At 40.3% G+C, this 25,116-nt stretch overlaps 1 protein-coding gene across 1 annotated transcript in view; it reads left to right on the top strand.

Annotated features, from left to right (window-relative positions):
• NRXN3 (neurexin 3) overlaps window positions 1-25,116 on the top strand; it is a 185,127-nt gene that overhangs the window by 101,275 nt on the left and 58,736 nt on the right. Inside the window, exon 3 of the mRNA XM_026057197.1 lies at window positions 603-764. Coding sequence (XP_025912982.1) covers window positions 603-764 — 162 coding nt within the window. The remainder of the gene's footprint in view (window positions 1-602; window positions 765-25,116) is intronic.

Raw genomic sequence — 25,116 nt, forward strand, 5'->3', positions numbered from 1 at the left:
ATTTTGATTATGATTTAGCCTGTAAAATATTTTTTTTAATTCTTTTTTTTCTGTGGTAGGTGGTGGGTGTGTGTCTCCCTAGGTACATGGCATGCACATCCATAATGTATTGAAAGTGAGATCCTTCCCCCACCCCTCCCCGAATGCATGATTGTCAGTGTGCCGTGAGCAAAAGAAACATAAAAAATAAAAAATACCAACCTCGTCTTCATTAGTGTATTTTTTTTTCTTACTAACAACCATAACTAACTGTAATCATTAAATAAATAGTAATTAATCATAAAATCAGCTAATATCAGAAATCTCTTTCAAGGACAGTTCCATTTTCTGGCCTGAGTAGATGGAAAGCATCATAATGTGTAGACTGCGGGATCAGCCTGGCAGCGCTGTTGCACCAAAGAGAGGATAAGCAGATGCTGGAGTATTTCTGTTGTGGGCAAAGCAGACCAGAAAATGGAGCTTGGTTGTGCTAAAAAATACTTGCCAAATCTCAACAAAATCTTTAATAAAACTGATGTAGAAATATAGGGGAGGTAACTTGTTCTGTTCAGGATTGTAAGGTCATTGCTGGGATTTCTTTGTCCATTGTGTTCCTTGAACAGGTGACAATCTCTGTGGATGGCATCCTTACCACCACGGGCTACACGCAGGAGGACTACACCATGTTGGGCTCGGATGACTTCTTTTATGTGGGGGGGAGCCCCAGTACTGCCGATTTGCCTGGCTCTCCAGTAAGCAACAACTTCATGGGCTGCCTCAAAGAGGTAACTATTTCAAATTAATGACCTTTTCTTGTTTCTGTAGTTTTGCTTTCTCTAAATCATTGCTGTTTCCTGCCTTTCATTATACACTCAATGTCCTTCCCTGATGCTGAATTTTACGCTAATATTGCAACAGCTCAATAAGGATAAACTCATCATTCAGCTGGACACAAGGCATCAATCACAAAACTCACAGTCTTATGTTAAGAGTCAGACTTCTGGTACTTGATTACAGAAAAAATACATGTGGTAGCAAAAGAGGTGTCTTCTGTAAACTGCTAGCCATTTAGAGGGAAGTGATACAATCCTCTAGGCACTAAGGCAATATCCATTAAAAAAAAAAGATAAATGGCTGTTGATTGCCAAGCAGCATTTCTGGATGAAAAATATACTCAATCAGAAGCCTTTTAGGATCCTTTCTAGCTCCTTGATTTCACCTATGAATATAGCTTAGTTCTCAGTTATCCAGGAAGATACAGAGAGAGAAACACCAGAAAATTCAGAGTTGAGGATAGTACAAAATACATAAAATCAGGTGACAAAATGCAGCATGAGGATATAATGGAGAAATGATAATAATGTGGCATGTGGATATGAAGCACACTGTATTGGTAAGTCCACACAGCAGAGCACTGCTGCATTGGTCAGGAAAGCTAGATGGCTTCCAAAATCATGCTGTGTCATGCTGTATTATGTCTTGGGCTACCCTTGCCGCATAGTTTTGTTACAGCCTTTTCACAGCTTTGAGAAAATCCACACATTGGTAGTAGAGATTGAAATGCTTGGCTAGCAGCAGGAACCAGAATAGTAGACTAGCATTCCCTGAAAATAAAAGGTGAAGCTGCAGCCCAAACCTGAAACTTGGTGCAGTTGTAACTCAAGGGACCATGCTCTGTAGTCAGCATTTGTCTTTTCTCCTAGTTCTCCTAATAGAATTTTTAATGATTTCTGTCATTAATGAAGACACAGATATTGACATGCCCACAGCGTGTTAGATAAGGTTTGCTAAAAGCTACACTGAAGTTTTCTATCAGTGAGCTTCCTGGACAGTTCAGAAAAACAGTTTCTTGTAAGAGTTTTCTACCTAATGTCATAATTCTACAGTAGTACTGTTTTTCACAGGGTGTGGCTGGGCGGGTCTAATTTTATTTGCAGCCACAAGGGCTGTCATAATATCCTCTTTACATCAATATCTAATATCAAAGGGAAGGCAGAGGTGAGTTTTCATGCAGACGTCACAGAAACACCAGTGTTGAGTAGATGTTGTTCTATGTCCAAAACTGCTTTAGAAGTGTACTGTCTCACAGATGCTCAACATGTGGTGTCAGGGGTTGTATTTAATGTGCCAGTCCTTTGATGTGAGCAATGGCCATCGGAGTCTGGAGTTCCTGTCCTACCTGACTTCTGTATTAATTAAGGAGACGCACATATGCTGGAAATGAGCATGTGACTTCAATATTATATAGGAAAGGAAGCTGCCTTGCTGAATAAATCTGTCATGCAGAGATCAAATCCTTTTGTTTTCATACATAGAGCCTTGGGCCTGATTTTCATAGGCACTGAGCACCCCAGTTTGATTGAAATCGAGAGCAGATGCAGCTTCTTAGTGTCTCTTTAAATCAGGATCTTAATTTTATTTATGGATGCTATGAACATAACACTTAAAAGAGGCCATTTTTATGTGTGCTTTAAGTCAAGCCAATGGAGCAGAGAAAGCGACAAGAAAATCTTCAGCAGCTTTATTATTTATATAATCATTTGTATTCTGTTAGCTTGCACAATGTGCTAAGAGCGACTTACATAGCCATCACAGTCTTACAATGCTCCGTGTGAAGAAAACACAAGCAACAAGTTAAAAATGAGACAGAAGGGAAGAAAACAGATAATCAGAATGTGGTTTGTAATCTTTGACTAGGCTGTGACAGGAGATGTGCATGAGGAGTTGTCTAGACTTGAAAAGACTGGTACTGGCTGGGTGTGAGCTATAGTCTGCTTAATAGCAACCTGCAGTTAGTAGCGATAATGTAATGCTTTCAGCTGCCATGAAAATGTGCACAAAATGTATGTTTCCCTGCCTCTGAAGACAATTTCAGTGTACCCTATTCACCAGATGTAAGTGTAGCGCAGGGTTGTAAGGGGGAAATGCCTAGAAATGGGATAAATGGAGAAATATAATATTTCATAAAGAAAGCTATGCTGCCAGTTAACACTTCCTGCATTTCCAGTCCATCATTCCTCCAGAACCCTTCAGCCAGGGGCTGAGTTACCAGTGGTATTACTAGGAAGAATAAAGACAACTGACAGTTGCGCTTTTCCTCAGATCTAGTTTTAGCAAACAGATATGATAGGAAGCTGCAATTAATGGTGAAAGAGCAGCACTAAATAACTGTCAGAATCCTGAAAAAATTCACAGGTGGAGTCATAACCTTGATAGGTGCAAGGAAGTGGATCTAACCAGAAAGCCAGTTGCTTAGGCTGAGAAGGGTTTTTGTTGCATACGTAGTGAATTATTCTCAGTTGTCAAAGCAGGCAATGCTTTCATTAACTGGAACTTTGAATGAGTCAAGCAGAAATTAGTTTGCTTTGTGAAACTCCTTACAGGGTTGGTCTCCTCTCCTTTGCTATGGAAGAAGATGCTGATGGCAAAGCTCAATGTGAGTTCTACCCAAAATTAGGGGATAGTATTTTTGAATGTTTTATGTTCTGAAATTTTATAGTATATCTGTGCAATGCAGTGAAGAACAATTTGAGAGAAGCCTGAGCTAGCTCCAAGAGCTAGAATGTCTATAGGGATCAGCATGACTTTCAGGGGCAGCTAGCTTTGATCCTTGAAGAGGCAAAACTGGGTTAGTGCAGTGCTTGTGTGTCTATGAAGTTTCTGGTTCCAGGACTGACCACAGGGTACTTTACTTGGCTTCCTGCATGGCATGGCAATATATTTCATAAATACATCCTTATAAGTTGTTTTTAAGCTTTTCTACATCAAAGAAGGATACTTAGTATCTTGTCAGCCAGTACTGAAGGAGCTTGAGCTTTTAAGAAAAATACCCTAAACTAAGAAATTTGGACAATGTAGAAAGGAGTAGCAATAGACCGTAACGGCAAATATTGTTCCTTTCAAGTGATACTTGTTGGTGGAGCAGAATTCTTTTTTTTCCTACAGAAGTCCTAGCTATGCAATCACCTGTTCCCAGGTACATGACATATCCCATGTGGATTGCACTGCTGTTTATAATAGAAAGAACAGCCTGCTAAGCCTTATTCCAATCTCTTGAAGGTGTTAGAGCAGAAAGGTCTATTCCTACTTCTCTCTGTTTGTTGAAATCTTCCCCTGGGGCGGTCTGAGTCTCCTATGGAGGCAAAGTGATTGTCACAGGTGTTGGGGTGAGACTTTCTGCCTGCACCTGTAATCTCTCTTGTGTCATCTACGCTGTCAGCCTCACACTACAGCAATCAAAGCTGCTAGCATGGGGGCTAAGAGGACACTTTGAGTGAAGCATTGCCTTTCCACTTCCTCTGAGATTACATGCAGGTGCTGAAGTGCAATGGGGCAGAGTGCCTAATGATCCTCTCTGTCCCTTTGCAGCTGGGAAGGGCTTTTCCACTCTCAGCTGCGACTGGTGGTAGGAGGAGGGGCAACTCTGGCAGGGTAGAAACTTCATATGGTCAGAGAGTATAAGCCTTAACTAGGAGGAACTGGTCCCTGAGAGTGAGTGAGTGAGTTAGTTAGTTGATTGATTGGTCTCTTGACACGGAACTAAGGATCTCAGGGCTTCTCCTCTGTGATGTCTAGACAAGCCTCTGGTGAAGGTAGTCACGTTTACTTTGAACTAAGTGAGCCAATGCTTCCTCCTCTCACTGCAGAATATAGGCTCTTTCTGCTTCTTCTTTTCCTTGCAGGTGAAGGTTCTGGTTGTAGAGATTCTGTTAAGTTACTAGCAGTAATATGCCTACATCATAACTCTTAAGTGCTGAATGTGTAGTTTTATTTTTTATTTCATTTTCATTAGAATTAAAGATATCCCAATGTCTAGTAGCATTGTTTATATTTTACAGATATCTGTAACCAGTCAGTCCTGTCCTGTATTGCAGTACAGCTGACACTGTAATGCGGGAGAAAGATTGAAAAATAGAAGCATACTTTTTTCATTAAAAATTAAAATGGTAGAATATGTAAATAGTGCAGTATGTAGACATCAAACATGCATGTTAATGAGTTGTATTTGCATAAAACCTAAGGCTTTCTGAACCTTCACTCTTAAGATAAATTATTCTAGAGGAATTTTGAGGAGAAGCTGGTACATTTTCTATCATGGAGGAAAACAGACTTACAGTTCAGATAGCACATCCATGACAAGTGGGCAGAATTGTTTTTTAGTGGGTATCAGGAAAGGAGTGATGATGATTTTAAGAGTCAATGAATGCATAAAAAGGGAGAAGCACTGCCTGAAGGTCAAAAGGGAAAAGGATCTATTAATAGTATTTAGAGAACACCTTTATGGCCAGAAGGAGGTGAGATAAGAAAGGTAATGCCAACAGCTGTGTTTTCCATGTTCTGGAGACATGGGATGGGAGTCCCAGGGAAGAGGTCAAGTAGTCAGGATTGGAGATGAAGAGTGGCTGTGTGGGATTTTTAGCTGTGTAAGCAAAGAGGGGAAAAATGGATTTTAATCTCTGATAGCTAGGGAAGGGAAAGTAGCAGAATATTTCTTAGGGTCTATTAGGGAGCCAGCCATTCAGATTTACTTGAAGCGGTACTTAGTACAGATGGAGGTGCTTTAGAAGAGCTTAAGGTGGCCACTAGAGAATTGATGTGTGTAGGAGAATTAATGAAATCTTCGCATTTTTCTGTCAATGCTTTATCAAAGTCTCAGTTCTGAAAAATGTTGATTGTTACTAACAGCTTGATGGAACCAGTGAGGTTTTCATATGGGCGGATTATGGCAGAAATGATAGCAGGGGTCAGGCACCATCTGGCCATGATGGGAGAAAGCTGTGAAAGCTCAGATCATCTCTTTCTGCAATTTAACTGCCAGGAGCCAGATTTCCAAATGGTTCATGAGTTTGCCCAGTTGCTGTGTGTACATCTCACATGCGATCTGCAAGCCAGGTCTTTTTTCAGACATATTTGCATGTGTAATATTAATGGTGATGTGATTTCTGTTTGGGGACAAGGTTTTCTGGATAGAATGCCACGCTGGGAAGGAGGTTGAATATATGGTGCATGTGGAAGGAGAAGTCCTGAAGACATCGGAGGCAGAGAAAAACAGCCTGAGTGTGAAGGTGACAGATGGAGGAAGCTGCATTAAAAAGAGCCCCTCCATACAGGGAGGCCAGATAGCCAAAAAGCATTTGGGTGCCCACTATCCAATTCCAGTACAGCAGTTTAACAGAGCCCCATAAAGAGGAGCTTGTAAGTCAGGAATCATCAGTGGGAGGAATTTCACTGGTGCTCTGTTGAGACAGTTAGAACATGAATGGCATTAATTGCCCACACATATTGGTGCTCTCCACTGCTGCTCCAGCTGCTTTATTGTGTTTGGATCAGTGTTTATTTATCTGTATTATTTAGTAAATTTAATATTTGAAAAACAAAAGGAGGGGCTAATGATACTGAGTAGAGGCAGATAAAGCGTGGTGAAAGGCTGAATATGAATATCCTTTTCAAAATATGTTATGTTCTTAATCTTCATCTCCTATTGGTGTTCTGGGCAAGAACATCACAAACAGCGCTGATGGTGGCTCTCATTCCTAAACTTCCAGATCTGGAGGCCTGTAAAGCTTTTCCAGTGCCCCTCACTCATAGCTACCAGTCGCTTCACTCTTGCAGCAGTGAACCATTCTATGTTGCACCTCTAGGCTGCACATATTGTGTGTCAAGCATTGTGTCTCCCTGTGCATCCACAGAGCACCTACCGGAACAAGGCATTGATAATGTTTTTTGATGCCCTTGTTGTATGAATATAATAATGCATTGGCTTGGAAGACGCAACAGGGATGACATTTGACAATGTTTTGAGCAGCGCTCGTTTTGAGAGCCCTGCCAGGCCTCTGCTCTGCTGCCAGGAGGCAGTGGCATTGTACCTCCCTTGTGTGGTTTGCCTGTATGCTTACACATGCACAGCACCCAATAACCATAAAAGATGGAATCAGCTCAGTGTCTTTTCTGAGAAATAATTACTAGAGGGAAATTTACCCCATACACAAGAGTAGGAGAAAATCTATGACACCACTTATGTCAAACTAGGCATAAATGAGTGGTGCATGGTCCCCATACTAACATTTAACACAGTGATGAATGTCAGCCTCTCTGGACAAGGTACTTAATTTGGTTGATTTTTACTAGTGGCTTTTTTAGGGAATTATTTAGTGAGGATGGGAGAAGAATGGAACATTTGTTCTGTGAACCAAAGGCAAGGCAACCATTCCAACATGGAAAAACGGTAGGGACTTCTGCTCACAGAAACCTGTTCTGTGAGGCAGGGAGCAGGAAAGCAATAGGATGTAGATTTCTATGCGCTATCTATGAGTCATGGGCAATTGAAGGCTAGAGGTGAGCTCTGTTGATGCAGGTGGAGCATGTAGAGAAGAAAGCATCCTGTGGCACAATAACATGGTGCTAACCCTTCACAATTAATTCATCTGAGGGAGTTTTAGCATAGATGAACAAAAGTACCTAGCAATCCCTGTAGTTTCTGAACTTGTTCTTGTTTAATGCCATTTTGAGTGAATTAATTCTCTTAACTTTCCCCACGTACTAAACATGAAGAAAATAGAATATCCTAGACTGAAAACTTCCAGGAAAAAGTTTTTCAGAAAAAGTCAGATCAAAATGTCTGAGTCAGTTTGACATGGCAAATAAATATCTTGATAATTCTGGAGTATATTTGCATAGTGTTTGTTTTTCTTTTTTTTTTTTTTTTTCTTTCCATAAATCATGATCCTTGTGAATGGCAAGCATCTCTTATATAATATCCAGTGGTACAGAATTTGATGCACTGCAACCCCATACTTAGGAAATACATGCACTGAAAATCTAATTCGTAATGATTAATAATACTGAGCTCATATGGCCCTTCATCTGTAGAGTTCAGTGGTTGGCTTTTTCAAAGGACCTTAGAGGTTTTGGCTTCTTTCAAAGCCAAAGCTAAAGTGCAGTACCAAAGGGAGTAAATATCATTATCTTCTGCCTTCGAATGCTATAAATGAGGTATGCATGTGTTGTGACTTGGTCAAGGTCACATAGCCAGTCATTGATAGAGCAAGGGATAAAACAGGGACATCTTATCTACTGCTTCATGTCTTTCCATTCAACCTTACTTCCTCCCAACAGGAAGAGCCTATATCTTCAGTACTGCGTAAGAGTCACAATTGACTGATATTCTTACTTGCAAATATTAGATATTCCTGGAATCATTGCAACCTTGTTCCTTTGGGGAATTTCCATTCTTTAACATTTACTAATTTATTCTTGTTTTACCTCAGTTTCCTTGTACATTCCTGTCAAGCTGAGAGGGAGAGGAGTGTGAAAAACAAACTTTAGAAGATTGCACAGGGCACATATAGGTTACATCAAAAGTGTATCTTGCCTAGCCAGTTGAATCGTTATTGACGAGTAAGGAATGTCCTCCCACCTTCTCTTTTTGAGTCAGCCCAGGTGGGGAAATGAAGGAGAAATCCAGGATAGACCTTGCTGCCAAGCAGTCTAAGCAGCAGAGATTGAGGCCAGGGACTGTTCAAATGAAGATCAGCTCTGAACAAACAGTTGGCATTGGAACTTGTTTTTGAATGTGGGCAGAATTTGATAGGAGTTTCTCAGCTTCTTTGAGCTGTTTCCATTAGATTTCAAGCCAATATAATAGAAATCTCATCTTAGGTGCCGTTTTTTCAGTGATTTCTTTCACATTTGACCTACAATGGGAAATGATCTTCTTGCAGTTTTGGAGCCAGTTAAAATCTAAAATTCTGCTGGATCTGGGGGGGACTCTTTAGTGAAGTACATGTCTGTCTCTACTTCCCAGAGGTTAATATGTCACATTCTCATGTTGTCACATTTCTGTTATAGGTAAGTATTAATGGCCTGGCATACAGAAACTAAAATCAATATTCTTGTCAGATGTATTAGTGTGCTGCCGTTGCTGCAGCTTTGTCTTAGCTAGTGAGTTATTCAAAGTCCCTATTCCTTACATAGCTTAGGCCTGGTCTACATTACAGAAGAAAAGTTTCTACTGTCATTACTGTATTGCCTCTATGGATGACACAGAAGAGAGCTTTTGTCAGCTTGGCTTCTTTGCATCCATACCAAGACTTTTGCTGGTGTCACGATATTGGATGAGGGTTTGTTGCAAAATAACATAGACTGAACAATAATTGAGGCTAGTTTATTTCATCAAATGTTTCTGACCAAATACCAAGTGGAAGAGTAGTGTACTCATGACCTGTAAAGTACTTCCACACAAAGAATTCACTCAACCACAAAAACTTTCTTGTTTTAGTATTCCATAGCATGTATACCAAACAACACTTCAGAGTGAAAAAATAAGGGTCAGGAAGGGGAAGAGAGGCAATTAGGTAAAGGTAATGCTGGTATTTATTCTGTTGTAAATGAGACAGGATACACGAAGTCTGACTCAGCAACACCTATAAAGAAGGTTCCTGCACCAATGGCAATCAGTTCAGAGCAGCAGTGATGATGCAGATACTAGAATAGCAATGGGAACAAAGAGCAGGTAGATGAGGCTACAGTGAGCAGCTCTAGACCATTAAGCAGGACAGCAATTTGAAATTGCCTCATGAAATCAGGCCTTAGTGAAGGAATTTGAGGAAGAAAATGAAGTGACATAATTATTTTGTGCTTATTAAGTCATGAGAGATCCAAAGAGAAAGGAGCCAAAGTTTCAGCTGACTTTGGTACAGGAGATGGAAGATGTTAGTTTATCATCTGTATACTCAAAAAAATCAGTAGGCACATAAATTTTTTTCTTTAATGAAATATATATAGCAAAGGCTCTAGAATGCTACAGTTATAAAGACCCTGGAAGCTCAAACTGCTGTTTTTATAGCTCTGTCCACAAATTAAACAATCACAGGTTCGAGTTAAGATCATATTTATTACAATACTGTTTTGTTCTCTAGAGCTCTTATCAGTAGGCAGATAGCAGCTCGCAGGCATTCTAGGTTAGTCCCAGTACATACTTTTTTTGTGGGATTAAAGTATAATTCTTATAGCAACAGTTCAGTTGGATTAAATTCCTAAAGTTAATGCACTCTTAGAAAGTTTAGCAAAAGTAATTAATCACCAAAGTCTGATTAATGAACTATGTATGTAGCTGGAGTGGACATTTTAGAGCACTGATGGACAAACATAGATACCACAGCCACTGAAACTTCCTATGCCAGAGTCATAGGTGGYATCTTTTGGCATGGCTGTTTGAACTCTGTACCACCACCACCACTACTCTCATGAGCTAAAGATCATCCATGGAGCTAGAACAAAGTCTGGCCTAACCCAATCTAACTCTCTCCCAGCTGTCGTTGGAGCAGGTGCCTAGGGAAAGAAACAAATAGAGGCTGTTGTCACTGCTGGGCAGTGTAGCCAGCAGGCTGATGTGTACCACTAGTAACAGAGCGTTCCACTGATGTCCCAGGTGAACAGTCCCCATGTGAACCTCAGTCCTGGTGCTACAGCCATCTGTGCATGTTTTGCAGCAGGAGCAGGCTTTTCTTTCCTTCATAACAAACTCTACTCCTGTTGAGCTTCTGTACCTATAAGGGATGTGCCATGTGCTCTTGTTAGTAAAATGAATGTTTCCAGGTGTAGAACTGTGTTCATATATGCAAATTTGGAAAATGCAATGGGAACTGGACCAATATAGCCTGTACTTTGAGCATGTGAGAAAGGTAATTGGCAACCTAGGCCCTAAAGAATGGAGATAATAAAGCAACAATCCTTACACACTTGTGTGATCTAACCCACCCTTATTCAAGGATGAACAAACTAAGATAGGATATGAAGTATTGGTATACAAGCATAGCAGAGTCCAAAGTTATCAGCAAAGCAGTGGTGAGACTCATGGAGGTTACAGTGGCAAAGATTCCTGGGTGTCTTTTTCCTATCCCACTAGCTTAACGTGGCCCCATCCTAAGTGACAGTGGTGGTCAGCCACTGTGCTCTTTAACTTCAGTTGTCCAAAGCCTGAGGTTCTCAGCTTATGGTGAAGGTAAACATGCTCCTCCTGCTTTGCTTGGGTTTGTAGTTCATTGAAATTAGTAAAGTCTTGGTTCAGGTGAATAGTCAGAAGTATAGGAGAAATTCTTGTATTTGTCACTCCTGATGTTGCATTAAAGAGGTTGCTGGAGATCAGTCTTATATGAGCAGATAGAAATATAGACAAGATTAGTTCTGGAGAGTCAAGACCTGCCATATGCTAACATTCATAATCCAAATTCAGTTGAAAATTACAGGGGGGGAGAGAAAGTGACAAACTGTTCTGTTTATGCATGTGTATTAAAAAAGGCACTTTCAGCCTAAGAGTGACTGGGATGCTCATCACCAAAGAAGGTGAAGACAGAATGCACTTATTCTTTGGTATTCAGAGTTTGAGAGCTCAGCAGGCAGAGAGTTAATGACATGGAACATGAAGAACTTAGTATTTTTTCCAGTGCTGTGATATGCCCTCTGACTCTTGACATAGCTGTGATGAGAAAAGCACCTTTCCTTCTATATTTGAATAGCTGCTCCAAGCTTAGGAATTAAAAGGACTCTGCTCCCTAGGTAACTGTATTCCCCCCAACCCCATTTTCTTTTGATGAAAGTAGCTATGCTTCTTTTGAAAATATCTTCAACCTTTACCAGCAGGAACTGACACCACTGGGTTTGAGGCTAGGACTTCTTCTGCTTCTAACTTAATCCCATTTCAGCCTAACCTTGGGGCCATTGATAAGTCCTCAGCCTTCCTGGTAATTATTTTTTCTCGTATTGGTCTTTTCATTTTTTTGCTGTCTTCAAATATGGAGGTGCCTAGCAGTGAATATCATACTCTAGCTGTGCTTTCAGGTAGGTTGTGATCATTCAGTCATGGTGTGTAAGGGCTGGATCTTGATTTTAGAGCTTCCATTAGTGTTTTTCCGGAAGTAGTGGCTTATTTCCCACTTCATCTCTTTTGGAGCAGCAGCCACTAAATAAATCTTGCCTGATCCAGAAGGCCGGACTATTGCTATGAAGTGTGTGTGTATTGTGAGAGATGGGGAAAGACTGAGCTGCTGCTACCCACCACAAAAAGCCAGGCTGCTGCAGCAGCCAACAAGGGAGGCAAGAAAGGATGACAAGGTTTGAATGTTGAGTGGGTGGTCTGTACTCTTCCTCCCAGGTCCTCTGCTCCTTCTGTAGCAGCGAGCCAGCTAGCTGTCAAGTGTGAGTAGGACAGGAGGAGGTATTTGACTAATTGGGAACATTTGTTACTCAAACTGCTGTTCCCTGCATGGAGAGGGCAGTGGGCTGGATCTGATACAACCAGTTGGGCAACACTGAACTAAGTTTTATACATTGGATGAGGAAAGAGCGTTTTACCTGTTGATGTGGTTCACACTGTTGTTTTTTGTTTTTTGTTTTTTTTGGCTACCGTACTGAATGGTGGTCTGCTCTCTGATTTTCTTTCTGATTTTCTTTTCTAATTTTTTGCCATTGCTGCTCTCTGGCTTTCCTACCCCTAGTTATGTTGTCTGTTGCAATGAATGTCTATGGTTTGGTATGATTCTCTCTCCCTGCTTCAAAATGCACTAGCTAAATTCATTTAGCTCAAAATTAACATCAATGTATCTGGGTCCTTAAGCAAATCAGTGGGCATAATATAGATATACAAAAAAAAAAGCGACTCTAACTCTGAAATGCTTATAACAAAGGTTTTACTCTTTGAGCTACAGTTACATAAGTGCTAGAACCGGTACAACCAGAGCCCAAGCATGAGTTAGTTTTTTTTCCCCACCTCTTCTTGCAGCTATCAAGACACAGATGTAGCAGCACAACAAGAATGTGATTATTGTAACAAGTCTTAAGGGAATGTCAAGAGGATTGCTATAATGCACACTGTGGCTACTGGGGACTTCACATCGCCAGGAGGGAGAAAACTCAAATCCTCTTACTTCATAAGCACAGATCTTAGCACTTGAGCTAAGGGAGAGCATTAGTTATCTGTCAGCGGCATGGGGCTGATGACACACAACTGAACAGTAACAGTTGCATCCAGTAAAGCAGCAATGCATATAGTGTGCTGGTTACCAAGCTCCTCTGGCCAGAGTGGAAGTGACTGAGAAGTTGTCTCAATTCTAGCACCCCTGAGAGGTACCTGTGAGTCTGATCTGTGACACAGCAGTGTTTGATGCCAGTAGAGCTCTCTTACTGTATCAGCGTTAGCAAGCAGAGGGGAGAACAGAGAGATTTGGGAAAGGTGACAGAGATGAAAAATGGCATTTAGAAATGGGGCTTGAGAATGGCATAATCATTCCCATTAAAACTATGCCTTCCTTTCTGATTATTAGCCATTTTAATTGGAATGGGTTTTGCATTGAGAACAAGTCTCTGAACAGATGATTAATGGTTTAATCTGTAATAACTTCACATTTGATAGAACCCTGCTAGGAGTCCGCATCTGGTGAGCCAAGCTATTTAAAGCTGTGTTAATTCTGTTAATTGCTCTATGTTTGTTTGGATTGCTGACACCTGCGGGCTTTAGGATAGTGTATGGGGGGGTTATGTTCTCTCCCTCTTTCTAGCTGAGGAAAATGGAGACAACCATTTCCTCAGCTAGGAATGGCAACCTTGGCAGAACATCCTGGCTGGATTGCTTGTCCTTGAGATTTCCCTCTTTTACTGCAGCTGAATGCAGTGAGATGTTGCCTTGATTGGGGCAGGAGGTAAGCAGGCAATCAGCATTTGCATGCACTTGCTATTATTGGTCGGTAGCAGCAACAGGGAATGAAGCCAGTGATTTTAGAAGGCCGATCAGGTCCACACCATTTTGTTCTGCTTCTCAACTGCCTGCCACTATTTGTTTTCAGTTTGTCTTTGGTTGTGAAGTGCTCCAGTAGATTTCAAGCCCAGAACAGATGTGAAGATAAGTATGCTGTTGATTTCTGAACTTCTATCAGAGAAGATTCAGGAGTGAAATTCAGAATGCTTGAGCTGAGTGAAACATCTGAGTGAAATGCAAGGAGGGTACTGCAGAAATTTTCATGTTTGAAGCTGGATTGGACAAACCACTGGAACAATCCAGCCAGGTTCCGAATAGAGATATCAAACTTTTTCCCCATCTTTGGCTGCTGTATCTCCAAGAAGGTTCTCACATAAAGCGTGAGGGCAGCAAAATGGGGAAATGGAAGGTTTCACTTGTGTCATTAATTGTTGACTTAAAAATGCAGCAGATCCTGAAAAACTTGGTTCTTGGAGGCCTTTTAGCTAATATTAGCTCAATATGGTTGTTATCTGGGTGGGCAGGAGAGGAGGTTAATATTTTGATTTATGTAGGTGTCAGTTGTCTTTTAGATCTCTGATATGGGTTTCAGTTTAAAGTTCAGCTTTGGCACTATTCCCAACAAATCAGATGATGAGATAAAAAAATCTGTTCACACTCTCTGTATGGCTGTCCTCATACCCACAATTTTTATTAAGATGACCAGTCAGATGTTAGGGTGAGATCTATCCTGCTGATACTGATGATATGATCACTGTTGGTTTTCTGTATCTATCCTGCAACACCCTTTTTGGCATGGTGGTTGTAGCCTCCCAAAGGAGATTACTACAGAAAGGATAGGCTTTTGAATCACCACTCTCTGAAGGTGTAAAGAACTGTGAAGAAAACAACCAGTAGTACAGATGAAAGGCTTTCTCAGAGTTTGTCAGGTCATGATCCTTATGACTCACCACTCCTAAAGGACAGGGCTACCCTGTATTTGTCAGCTATCTCAGATAGAAGTTGTACCTGGGAAAGTTTAGTTTATTCTATCCAGGTAGTGGTTGTACAATCAGTTGTAATATTGAAATTGGTTACAAAGAGAGGCTCGAGATAAGTATATACTATTCTTACATTTAAGAACGTGTTCTTCCTCTGCTGCTTCAGTGTTCAGCTAACTAGGCAAGCTGTCAGCATAGCACTTTCTTCCATTCATCCAGTATGTATTTTAGGGCTGACTTGTCCTGAAGCCGTCTTATTCTGCGAAGAACACTGAATGCCTCCTTTCTCTTTTACCCAAGCTTGGTATGCCTGCTTCTCTCTCCTTGAAATGCAGCGTTGTCACTTCCTCTCCCTTCTTCTCCATTTTTTCTTAATATATATTTCTAGTATATTCCCTTAATTAGCATATGCGTAGCTCTTCTGACTCCAGGCTAGTTTTTCTGTTTACAACCTCTGTGACACACTTTGTTAGAACTTCACAAATCATATATCACAGGAGAAATTAATTATGCATGTAACTTATTAGGTTAATAACTTTCCTCTCATTGTGAACTTCTTATAAAGTCTATACATTACACATTAATAATTTAGATGACAGCTTTGACATGGACTGCATTTCCTAAATCACTTCTCTCCCTTCTTATGAGTTTTGGGTCTGTGTGGAAACCAGCTGTGCTTTCTTTTAAAATTCAGTTCTCGTTCTGTTTCCTCATTTCTTCAGGAGGCTGGATTTGCCAGTGCACCCAGCAGAGAAGGACAAATAAGTGGTATTGTCCCCTTTGCCTCAGATTAACCAGTTTTCCTGTGGTTTCACAGCTGGAACTTATGGAAAGACTTGGCTTGATTGAGGACATCTTTTGGTAAGAAGTGCAGTAGATAAGCTTTGATGATGATGCCAAGCACTTATTACTATTATTGGCCTTGTGTTTTCACTGGGTAAACAGAAGCTTGCTTGGATTTATGGAAGGAATTGGTTAGTAGGTGGACAAGAGAGTTTCAGTAAATGTAGCCTACCTTTCAAAAGTCTTTCAGTGAGATCCCTCACCGAAAGGCTCTTCAAGAAGTAAAACAGCAATGGGCTAAGAAAGAAGATGAAGAACTGGTTGGAAGGTAAGAAACAGAATGTAGGACTAAATGGTCAATTTTTGCCTGGGAAAACTCAGTAGGGGAGAGCTGTGGGATCCATGCTGAGGCTTGCACATTCATTAGTGGAATTATAAATGGAAAGGGGTGTGGATGGTGAAGGCATACATTGTGCTGAGAATATGAACATACTCGGGTGAAGACTGTCTGAAAAATTGTGGAAAAAGACCTAGTAATGCTGAATGACTGGATAAGAAAATGGCAGATTAAATGTACATAAATGCAAACTGAGGTCTGTTTATACTGGGAGGGAGGGAAAACAATCCCAATTTTCTATATGCAGTGATGGGCTTTGAGTTGATTCTGATGTAAAGAATTTATTGAAAATATTTGCTCAGTGTTCAATATTGATGGAATTAGCATATCTAATGTTAGAAATTATTAGGAAGGGAATAGAGAACAAATAATACAGAGAATATCATCATGGCATTAAGTAAAAGCACTCTGTGCCCTCATTTGAATGCTGGTTGTCATTCTGGCCTTTTCATCTCAAAAAGATATTGTAAAACTGGAGAACACAGAAGGGCAGCAAGGATCATCAAAGATCAGGAGAGAGTTCTTTGCAAGGAATGGCCAAGCAGGCTACGGTTCCTCTTAACAGAATTGCCTGAGAAAGGGTATGATAGAGGGACATAAAATAATGAGTGACATGGGAAAGGGTTAAAAGGGAACTGCAGTTCAGTTTCTTTTCAAATACAGGAGTAGATGGCATCAAAGGACAAAGGCAGGGCCAGGTTCAGAACAAACAAAAGGAAAGACTTCATGCATTTGAGCCATGGAATTTCTTGCTAGGGAATGTTACTGTGGCTGGACAAACTCACAGAAGAAAAATCCATGATGGTCTATAAAATAAAGGACATCAGCTCCTGCGTGCAAACTCTCTGAGCCCCAAATTGCTGGGGGCTGGGAAACAATTTTTGGGGAGTATCACCACGCACCTGCTCTAATAGATTCTTCTCTGGGCATTTAAGGAGGCTATTGTCAGAGATAGGATGCTGATCTGACCCAGTAAGGAGGTTTTTATGTTTAAATGTTTGCTGATATGGCTACACCATTTCTAGGCTCCCTATAGTGTTTTCAAGTAGGTACTGCATTTACTTTTCCTTCCTCTATTTGATCTGTATTAACTATGATGCACAGACTCATCTAGAAGCCATGATACCCATATCACCTTCATTGCAAGTACTACACAGCAAATTAATGTACCTGAAGGCTTGCAGACAGGTGAGGGGAAAGCAGCTGAACAGTGGGATGTAAGAGGAGTAGGGAGCCAATTTGGTGTAAGGCGTGACATACAGGCTTGGCTAAAATTAAGCAGGAACTTGTAGATGTGGAAGGGAGATACAGATGTAGGAGAGGCTGAAGGAAAAAAGAGAGAAGGGTTCAGAGAAGGCTGGAGTGCCACATATTGATCAGAGGTGTATGATACCCATTTGAATGAAAATAAATGTCAGCATGAGAGACAGGCTGCATTTGAGGAAGTTGCTTTAACTGAAATGAGCAATAAGAAAGGCTAGATGAATCTTGGATGTTTGGAGAGAAATGAAAGATGGGTTGTTCAGGCTCCCTTGACTGCTTGTAATTATTAGGGGCCCAAAAGCAATTGATTCAAAGTGAGTATATTAACAAGTAGTGCTGTAAAACTGCCTCTAAGCTGCTTTCCAAAAATGCCTGTGTTTCAGTGCTAAGTCATCTTTTGTGTATGGAATTTAGGAATTTTGAAAAGGCTTGGAGGGAGATTCAGTTACAGTAACGAAATCTCTCCATGTAAGAGTGAGCTGCAGTAGCCACACACAGATAGCTCCCACGCTTTAGCTTGGGCTCAGGAATCTCTGGATCCAGGAATAATGCCCGTGTTGTGATTATGTGATTCTGTGTATTTCTTCTCCTGTGGCTGTAACTGCTTAAGGAACTGTTACAGATGTTTACTACTGCCAGATGGGGCCCTTCTTCTGAGTGCTGAATCTGTGTGGGGTTGTCCTTTACTGGAAACTTAAAAGACAATGGTTGTTTTTTACTGCCTCAGAAAGGTGGACTGGTGCTGTGTAAAAAAGAGATGAAAAGAGACTACCCTATTGGGACAAACTTCAGAGAATCACAGATATTAGAAACAGCAAACACCTACCAGGTCACCTTGTCCATCTTCTCCTGCTAGGAGTGCTATTGTTCCCTCACTGTATTAACTCAGAAACTTTTCTACAAAGAGCTATTCACCATAGGACTGCACTTGTCATTTTCTGTATTCTATTCCTTAAAGATGTTTTAAGGACAAATAAGACTTCTCCTCACACCTGGGTTTCTTTGCATTTTGGGTGTTGGGGAGAATAACAAAAATAAAAAAAACAGTTAAAATCAAAATATTATTATTTGGAAATGTGTAAATTCTTCCCCCCAAAAGGAGAATGAGATGTATTAGCACTATTTAGTTAGTTAATTACTCACTTGCTCAACTAAGAGATCATGAGGAATAACTGACCTGTCAAATTTGTTCAACAGACCAGTGGCAGGATCAGGAATAGAAACCAGTAGTCGGAACTCCTGATTTTGTGCTGAACTCAGCAGAATACAAATGCCTACCACTCAAAGCACATCTGCAGTCATCTATTCTGTTGTTACTTGAGTGATTTGTGGCACATATGGGTTTCAAAAAGTTAGAGGCTTTTAAAGCCAGAAGGAACCATTGTGCTCAGCCAGCGCAGCCTTCTCCCCACTTATGCATAGTTTCAGAGCATCTATAAGCAGGAAATACAAAGTTTTAATTTCTCCTACTTCCCCTACATTAAATCTAATAAATTGGGGTGTCTTTGAGAGTCATCTCTTGCCCATTCTTGATTTCAAGGCATTAAGAGGCAGAATCTATTGCTTTGCTTGGTCAGTTGTTCTGATGTTTAATCGCCTCCTACTTTTAAAAGAAATGGGGCCTTATATCTGTTTGGAATTTGTCTGACAATAGCTCCCAAATGTTGGTTCTTGTGATGCAGTTTTGTACTGGAACAATGATGCTTTGGAAATCTAGTGTTTTCCCCTTATTCACTATAATCAAGTCCCTTTTTAATCTGCCTTTTGAGATACTAAAAAGTTGGAGCTCCATGTCTTTTACTGTAAGGCATTTATTCTAGTCCTCAAATCATGTTGAAGCTGCTTGGTACCTTCTTTACAATTTTTTAGAGTTTATTTTTTTTATTTTTTTTAATTTTTTTAAGAAAAGGTAGACCATTAGAGTTATATGCAGTATTTAAGTGCTTATCTCACCAATACTGCATGCAGAAGTAACATCACATCCCTTTTACTGCTTATCCTGGTCATATATCCTGAGATTCACACTAAACCTTCATTTTTGGCCACTTTAGTGGAAGCTCATGCTTTCTCCTCTGATATTGCCTAAATTTTTTTTCAATGTCACTGCTTTGCAGAGTACAGCTTCCCCACAGCTTCCCCTTCTTGGGTCTGTAGTGGAGGCCCATATTCCATGTTCATAAGCTCATACATTTTTGCATTTGACTGTTTTAAAAACTCTTTTGGTTGAAAGAGCCTGGATTATCACACTGTATGGATCACTCTGTATGACTGCCCCATCTTTAAAGTTATTTAGCATTCTGCCAAATTTGGTGTTATCTTGAAGTATTAGCTGCAGTATAATTGATTAGCTTCTAGGTAATTGATAAAATGCTTAATGTTTATGCACCAAGTATGGATCCTTATGGTGCATTAGAAATGCCTCTTTTTAATAAAGATTCCCCAATGACAACTACTTTTTGAGATCTGTCAACTGAGGACTATCTATCTATCTGACTATCTATCTATCTATCTAATATTATGTCCTGTTTTGTTCTTGTATAGTGTTAATGTAAGCAGAACTGTCTTGTGGTATTCAGTCAAATGCCTTAAAAAATCTGTTTTATCTGTGCTATTACCATTGTCATTCAAATGATATCAGGTTTATTTGGCAGGAACTCTTTTTACACAGGACGGTCTAATGACATTAAGTATTGTATTCCTATCCTTTAATGTTTTTGTTAAGCACATTGGATAGAAGCTCTTGTGATATTTCCTCCAGGGTTGATGTTTCCTGCAGGCTAAATCCTTCTACAGTTATACATGCTGTCCAGGGTTTTAAAACATTAACTCAACATTAACATTCTTTTATTCTTCTATTATCTTTCTGTTATTCCAAGATTAAAAATAAATCTCAGTGGATCAGAAATCTCCTCATTCAGCTCTTCTAAGACTCTTTGGAGCAAGTGACCCAGGTCTGTGGAATTAAAAATAAAACATTATTCCTGGTAGCTGATCAACATCCTTCTTTGTTCTCATAGATTGCAAAATACTTTGTCATCCCCTTGTGATATAAGCACTTATGTTCTTCATATATTTATATTTGTCAGAACAAAAATGTTTGTTAAATACTTTGTTAATTTTATGATCAGAATCTTTTTAAAAAAGGCTGTTGTCCTGCTGGGGTTTTGATGGAAATCTGAATCAAGATATTCAAGATACAACCTTTTTTTTTTTTTTTTTTTTTTTTTTTTTTTTATATTTTAATTAAAATTTTAAAATTTTACAATTTTTTTTTTTTTTTTTTTTTTTTTTTTTTTTTAAAGCTAGAAGTGCCTCCTATCATGATTTAAAGACTTCAGTCATTAATTAGATTGCCGTGAAACACTTCACCTTACTTCCAGACTGAATAGTTATAATTTGAACTAGCCACCATATATAGTTACGCTTTTGTCTCCTAAATTAAAGAGACATCTTCTAACAGAAAACTTCTCAATATGTAGATTCCTCTAGCATGTAGGTTTGGGTCAGCTCTTAACCTTCCTTTTGATTAAATAGGTGGAATTCATTAGATAGCACCTAACATAGTATAAGTCTTTGAGACTTGAAATCACTGTAGTAATTTTCTGCACTCTTTAAAGTTTTTTAACATCCTTTTAAAAGCATAGGCAAGATAACAGGCCCACAATATTATCAAATGTTTTCACTAATACTATATACATAGCCAATATCTTTTTTCTGTGCTTTCTTGATAGTTCCCTACTTACACACTGAAGAATCACATTAGCCCTCTTAGCAACTGCTTTACAAAGGCAATTCCTGTTCAATTGGTTATGCACCAAGACATGCAAACTCTTTTCATAGTCTCTATTTACAAGGCTTGGATACGGTTCCCATTGTGTGTGACTTACAGTCTTTGATCCTAAATCTGTAATCTTGCATTGGGCTGTACTGAAAAGAGAATGTGTGTCTGGCTGTATATGTTTATATGTGTGTTGCAGTGATAAGTAAACTGAATTTTAGATTTCTTCTTGCCCTTTTTGAGAATCCACCTTAGGTGTCAGAACTGCTTTCCAAGGTTTGGAGCTCACTCAGTGGTTGTAGTTCAGCCATGCTAGGCTTGAAACTTTGGGCAGTGACCCTTTCCCAAGTGTGCTGCCTCAGTCTCTCTCTCTTTGTCTCCTGGAAAGCTTTCTTAGTGAAGCATCTTCCACAAAATCAGAAGCGGGAGTTAAAGCAATGTATGCTGTATGCATATTTCCTCTTACTGCCCTTAATTTTTTTTTCTTGCAAGGTATCATCCTAGGACATTGGAATGAAAGAACCTCCATTTCTAAGTTTTTAGACAGTGATACAGCATGATCTTTATGCTTTTCTGTATCAGAAAAATCCCTTCAACTGTTACTTGCTACCTCTACTCTTTCCTGACCAAGTGTCTTCAGCATTTAACAATCTTACAATGTTATGTTCAGCCTGGGAAAAGAAAACTACTTTTGTTTTTTGAAGGCAGTGAACTATGCCTCTTACAACTCTTACAGGAATGTGCAGGCAAACTTTGCAGGGTCTGATTAACACAAGTTTATTTTTTCTCTTGCTTAAAGCTAATTTAAGTATTTAACATTCTGGGTTATGATGCTTCTTCACAACCATGGAGGAATGTGGCTTAGGGCAAGAAGCTGGCGATCTGGATTCCTCCCTTTTATCTTCTTCCCTGCCTTTATGTTGCCTGCTAGTATGGATGGGATGGCTGGTTGTTAGCACTGTGTAGAAATAGCAGTTCAGGACTTAAGGCTTCTCTGTGGCTTTGCGAGGACTGACAGGATCTCGGAAAGCTCTCTGTAGCCCATCTTTCCTTTTAGAAGCTGTTGGGAAATAATTCTTACCATTAGTAATACCTGTTGATAGGCATGCCTGCAAGTAGACAAGTGTCCTTAGCAGAGAGGTGGCTGAGTTTGTTCTGGCATCCTCGTGCCTGAAGCTTTTCACTGCAGTGTAAGCTATTTGCACTTTCAGGGGCAAAGGTGTCATATTATAAAACCATGCAGACCCTATTGGCAGAGTGACTGAGGAAGAAGAAAAATAATTTGCGTATTTTGATTACTCTTTATATTGCTCTTGCCACAAAATGGAGGAGTGTGGGGTAGCTGAAAAATGCTGACTTCTCAAAGTGCAAGCGCTCTAGGGAAAGAAAGGAAGAAAAGAGGATAGTACAATGTAGAAAGCAGCAATTTCAGTGTGCCCTAGTCGTCTATACTAATCTTCCTCTTTTGAATACCTGTGTACAGAGGACCCAAACAAGGAGAACAATTTCTGCCTGGAAGTGATGAGACACAGTGATGCTGGGGCTCATCGTGGGCAGAACATATATTCTTTAGCAATGTGATGTTCAGTGTCTGCCTCTTTATTTTGCTCACTGAGCATTGTATGCTTTTTCTTGTTTTCCTGCTTTAAAGTAGTAGAACAATCAGAGTTGACATTGGGTCATTTGGGCTTGGAAGAGTACTCCAGGCAAGAACATACTCAACACAAGATAGTTTACATTAGCAGTACTCCATTTAGAAGACCCTGTTGCCTTTCTCTTTGCTTCCTCCCTTATCTGTTCTCCTTTCAAGTTGGACCATGCCTAGAAAACAGAAAGAAGAAATGCATGAAAGAGCCTGCTAAGCTTCTGCTAAGTGCTGTTCCCAGGATAGTCCTGCCCAGTGTCTGGACAGGACTGTCCAGTAGCAAGTACAGAAAAGTTAGCCACATCTTCTGAACTCAAATCTAACTAGTAGATATGCTTGGGGGGGTGTGTGTGCAAGGGGGGTTGCTTTGAGAAGACTGAATTTGTAGTCACAAGGCTTCTGTTCTAATCCTTCTAATCTGCTCCCAATCTTGCCCTCAGCCACTACTTCCTTTCTCTAGGAAGTAGTAACTCCATCCTTGTGTGATTCATAGAAATGATGTTCTTGCTTTCTGAGAGACTTCCAGGATAAGAGAAGAGTAGTGGTTACCAGAGCTGATAAGCAGTTTGTTGGCAGCACAGCTACATATGAATGTATGCATGTGGGAATCCACATGCAGACAGTGCACATTCTTCTAATGCTAATCTAAGCACACTTCCATTTACTGTTGTAGAAAAATATGTGCACTGCATATGAATCACACATGGAGAGATGAGTACAGATATACATACATATGTACATATAGCATGTGTAGAGTTACTGTATACAGATGTGTATAAACCCCTGCATGTCCTCATATGCCCCATATGTGAGCTCTATGAATCTGCTTAAGAAATTCTGAACCAGGATAGTACTGAGCAAAATCGAAAATGTAAGATAATGTCGTAAATCATACTTGTATCAAATGTACTACCTTAGATGTGAGACCAATCTCCCTTAGATGTAAAACCAAGATCCATACAGAGGAGATGGCAGCCCTGTGCCTGGAAGCATTTAAAAAGGCATTGGAGGAAAATGTAAGCAAACTGAGGGAAAAGTTTACTGTCATTTCGTATTTATATTATTGAATTTTAAAGCTGAAAGATCAGATGATTTACACTGATCTGTGTCATGAAAACATTCCTCCAGTTACTCCTTAGGCACAGGATTACTAATTAGGAAGAAGAGGCATTCTTTCTGTCCCAAACCTTCACTTGCTGTATGAATTGGCTAAGAAAGTTCAGTTCCCTCTGCTTAACTTTCTCAATATCTAGAAAAGAGATAGTGACCTTTCTTGGGAGAGTGGGAGATGGTCATGGATAATACAATGAGTTAAAATTTAGAAATTAGTATTCACAGAGTAACTAGCGGCACTGTCTGACAAGGGACATAAAGAGCAGCAGCAAATGTTTCTACAGTACATAAGCAGCAAAAAAAGGGCTAGGGCAAATGTGGGCCCGCTGCTAAGTGGTGCAGGGGTCCGACGCTGGCAGAGGACACAGAAAAGGCAGAGGTACTGACTGCCTTGCCTCAGTCTTTACTGGTAAGACCGGCCCTCAGGTATCCCATGCCCCTGAGACCAGAGACAAAGTCTGGAGTGATGAAGACTTTCCCTTGATGGAGAAGGATCAGGTTAGGCAAACTGGATAGACATAAGTCCATAGGCCCTGGCAGGATGCACCTAGGAGTGCTGAGGGAGCTAGCCAATGTCGTTGCAAAGCCACTCTCAATTATCTTTGAAATGTCATGGTGATCGGGAGAGGTTGCAGAGGACTGGAAGAGAACAAATGTCGCCCCTATCTTTAAGAAGGGCAAGAAGGAGGATCCAGGGAACTAAAAGCCGATGCTTGGAAAGGTGATAGAGTAACTGATCCTGGATACTGTTTCCAGACACGTGAAGGACAGGAACGTGACTGGGAGTAGTCAGCATGGATTTATAAAGCGGTAATCTTGCTTAACCCAACTGAGAGCCTACTGTGATGAGGTGATTAACTTGGCGGATGAGGGGAAAGCAGTGAATATTGTTTACCTTGACTTTAGTAAGGCTGCTGCTCAGTATAAGACAGACATGGGTTTACTGGAGTAAGTCCAGCGAAGGGCCGCAGAGATGATGAAGAGACTGGAGCATCTGTCATGTGAGGAGAACCTGAGACTGCTGGGACAGTTTAGCCTGGAGGAGAGAAGGCTCAGAGGGGATCTTATCAATGTTTATAAGTATCTGATGGGAAAATGTAGAGAAGATGGAGCCAGACTTTTCTCAGTGGTGCCCAGTGACAGGATGAGAGGCAATGGGCACAAATTGAAACACAGGAAATTCCATCAGAACATAAGAAAACACTTCTTTACTGTGAAGGTGGTTGAACACAACAGGTTGACAAGAAAGGTTGCGGAGTCTCCATCCTTGCAGATATTCAAAACCCAACTGGACCTGGCCTTGGGCAGCCTACTTTAGCTGACCCTGACCCTACTTAAGCAGGGGGGGGTTGGACCAGATGATCTCCAGAGGTCCTTTCCAACCCCAACTATTCTGCCAGTCTGTGAAATCCTCTGTAGGAATTTCTT

Source organism: Apteryx rowi, unplaced genomic scaffold, assembly GCF_003343035.1.
Source record: "Apteryx rowi isolate R43461 unplaced genomic scaffold, aptRow1 scaffold_137, whole genome shotgun sequence".
NCBI lineage: Eukaryota > Metazoa > Chordata > Aves > Apterygiformes > Apterygidae > Apteryx > Apteryx rowi.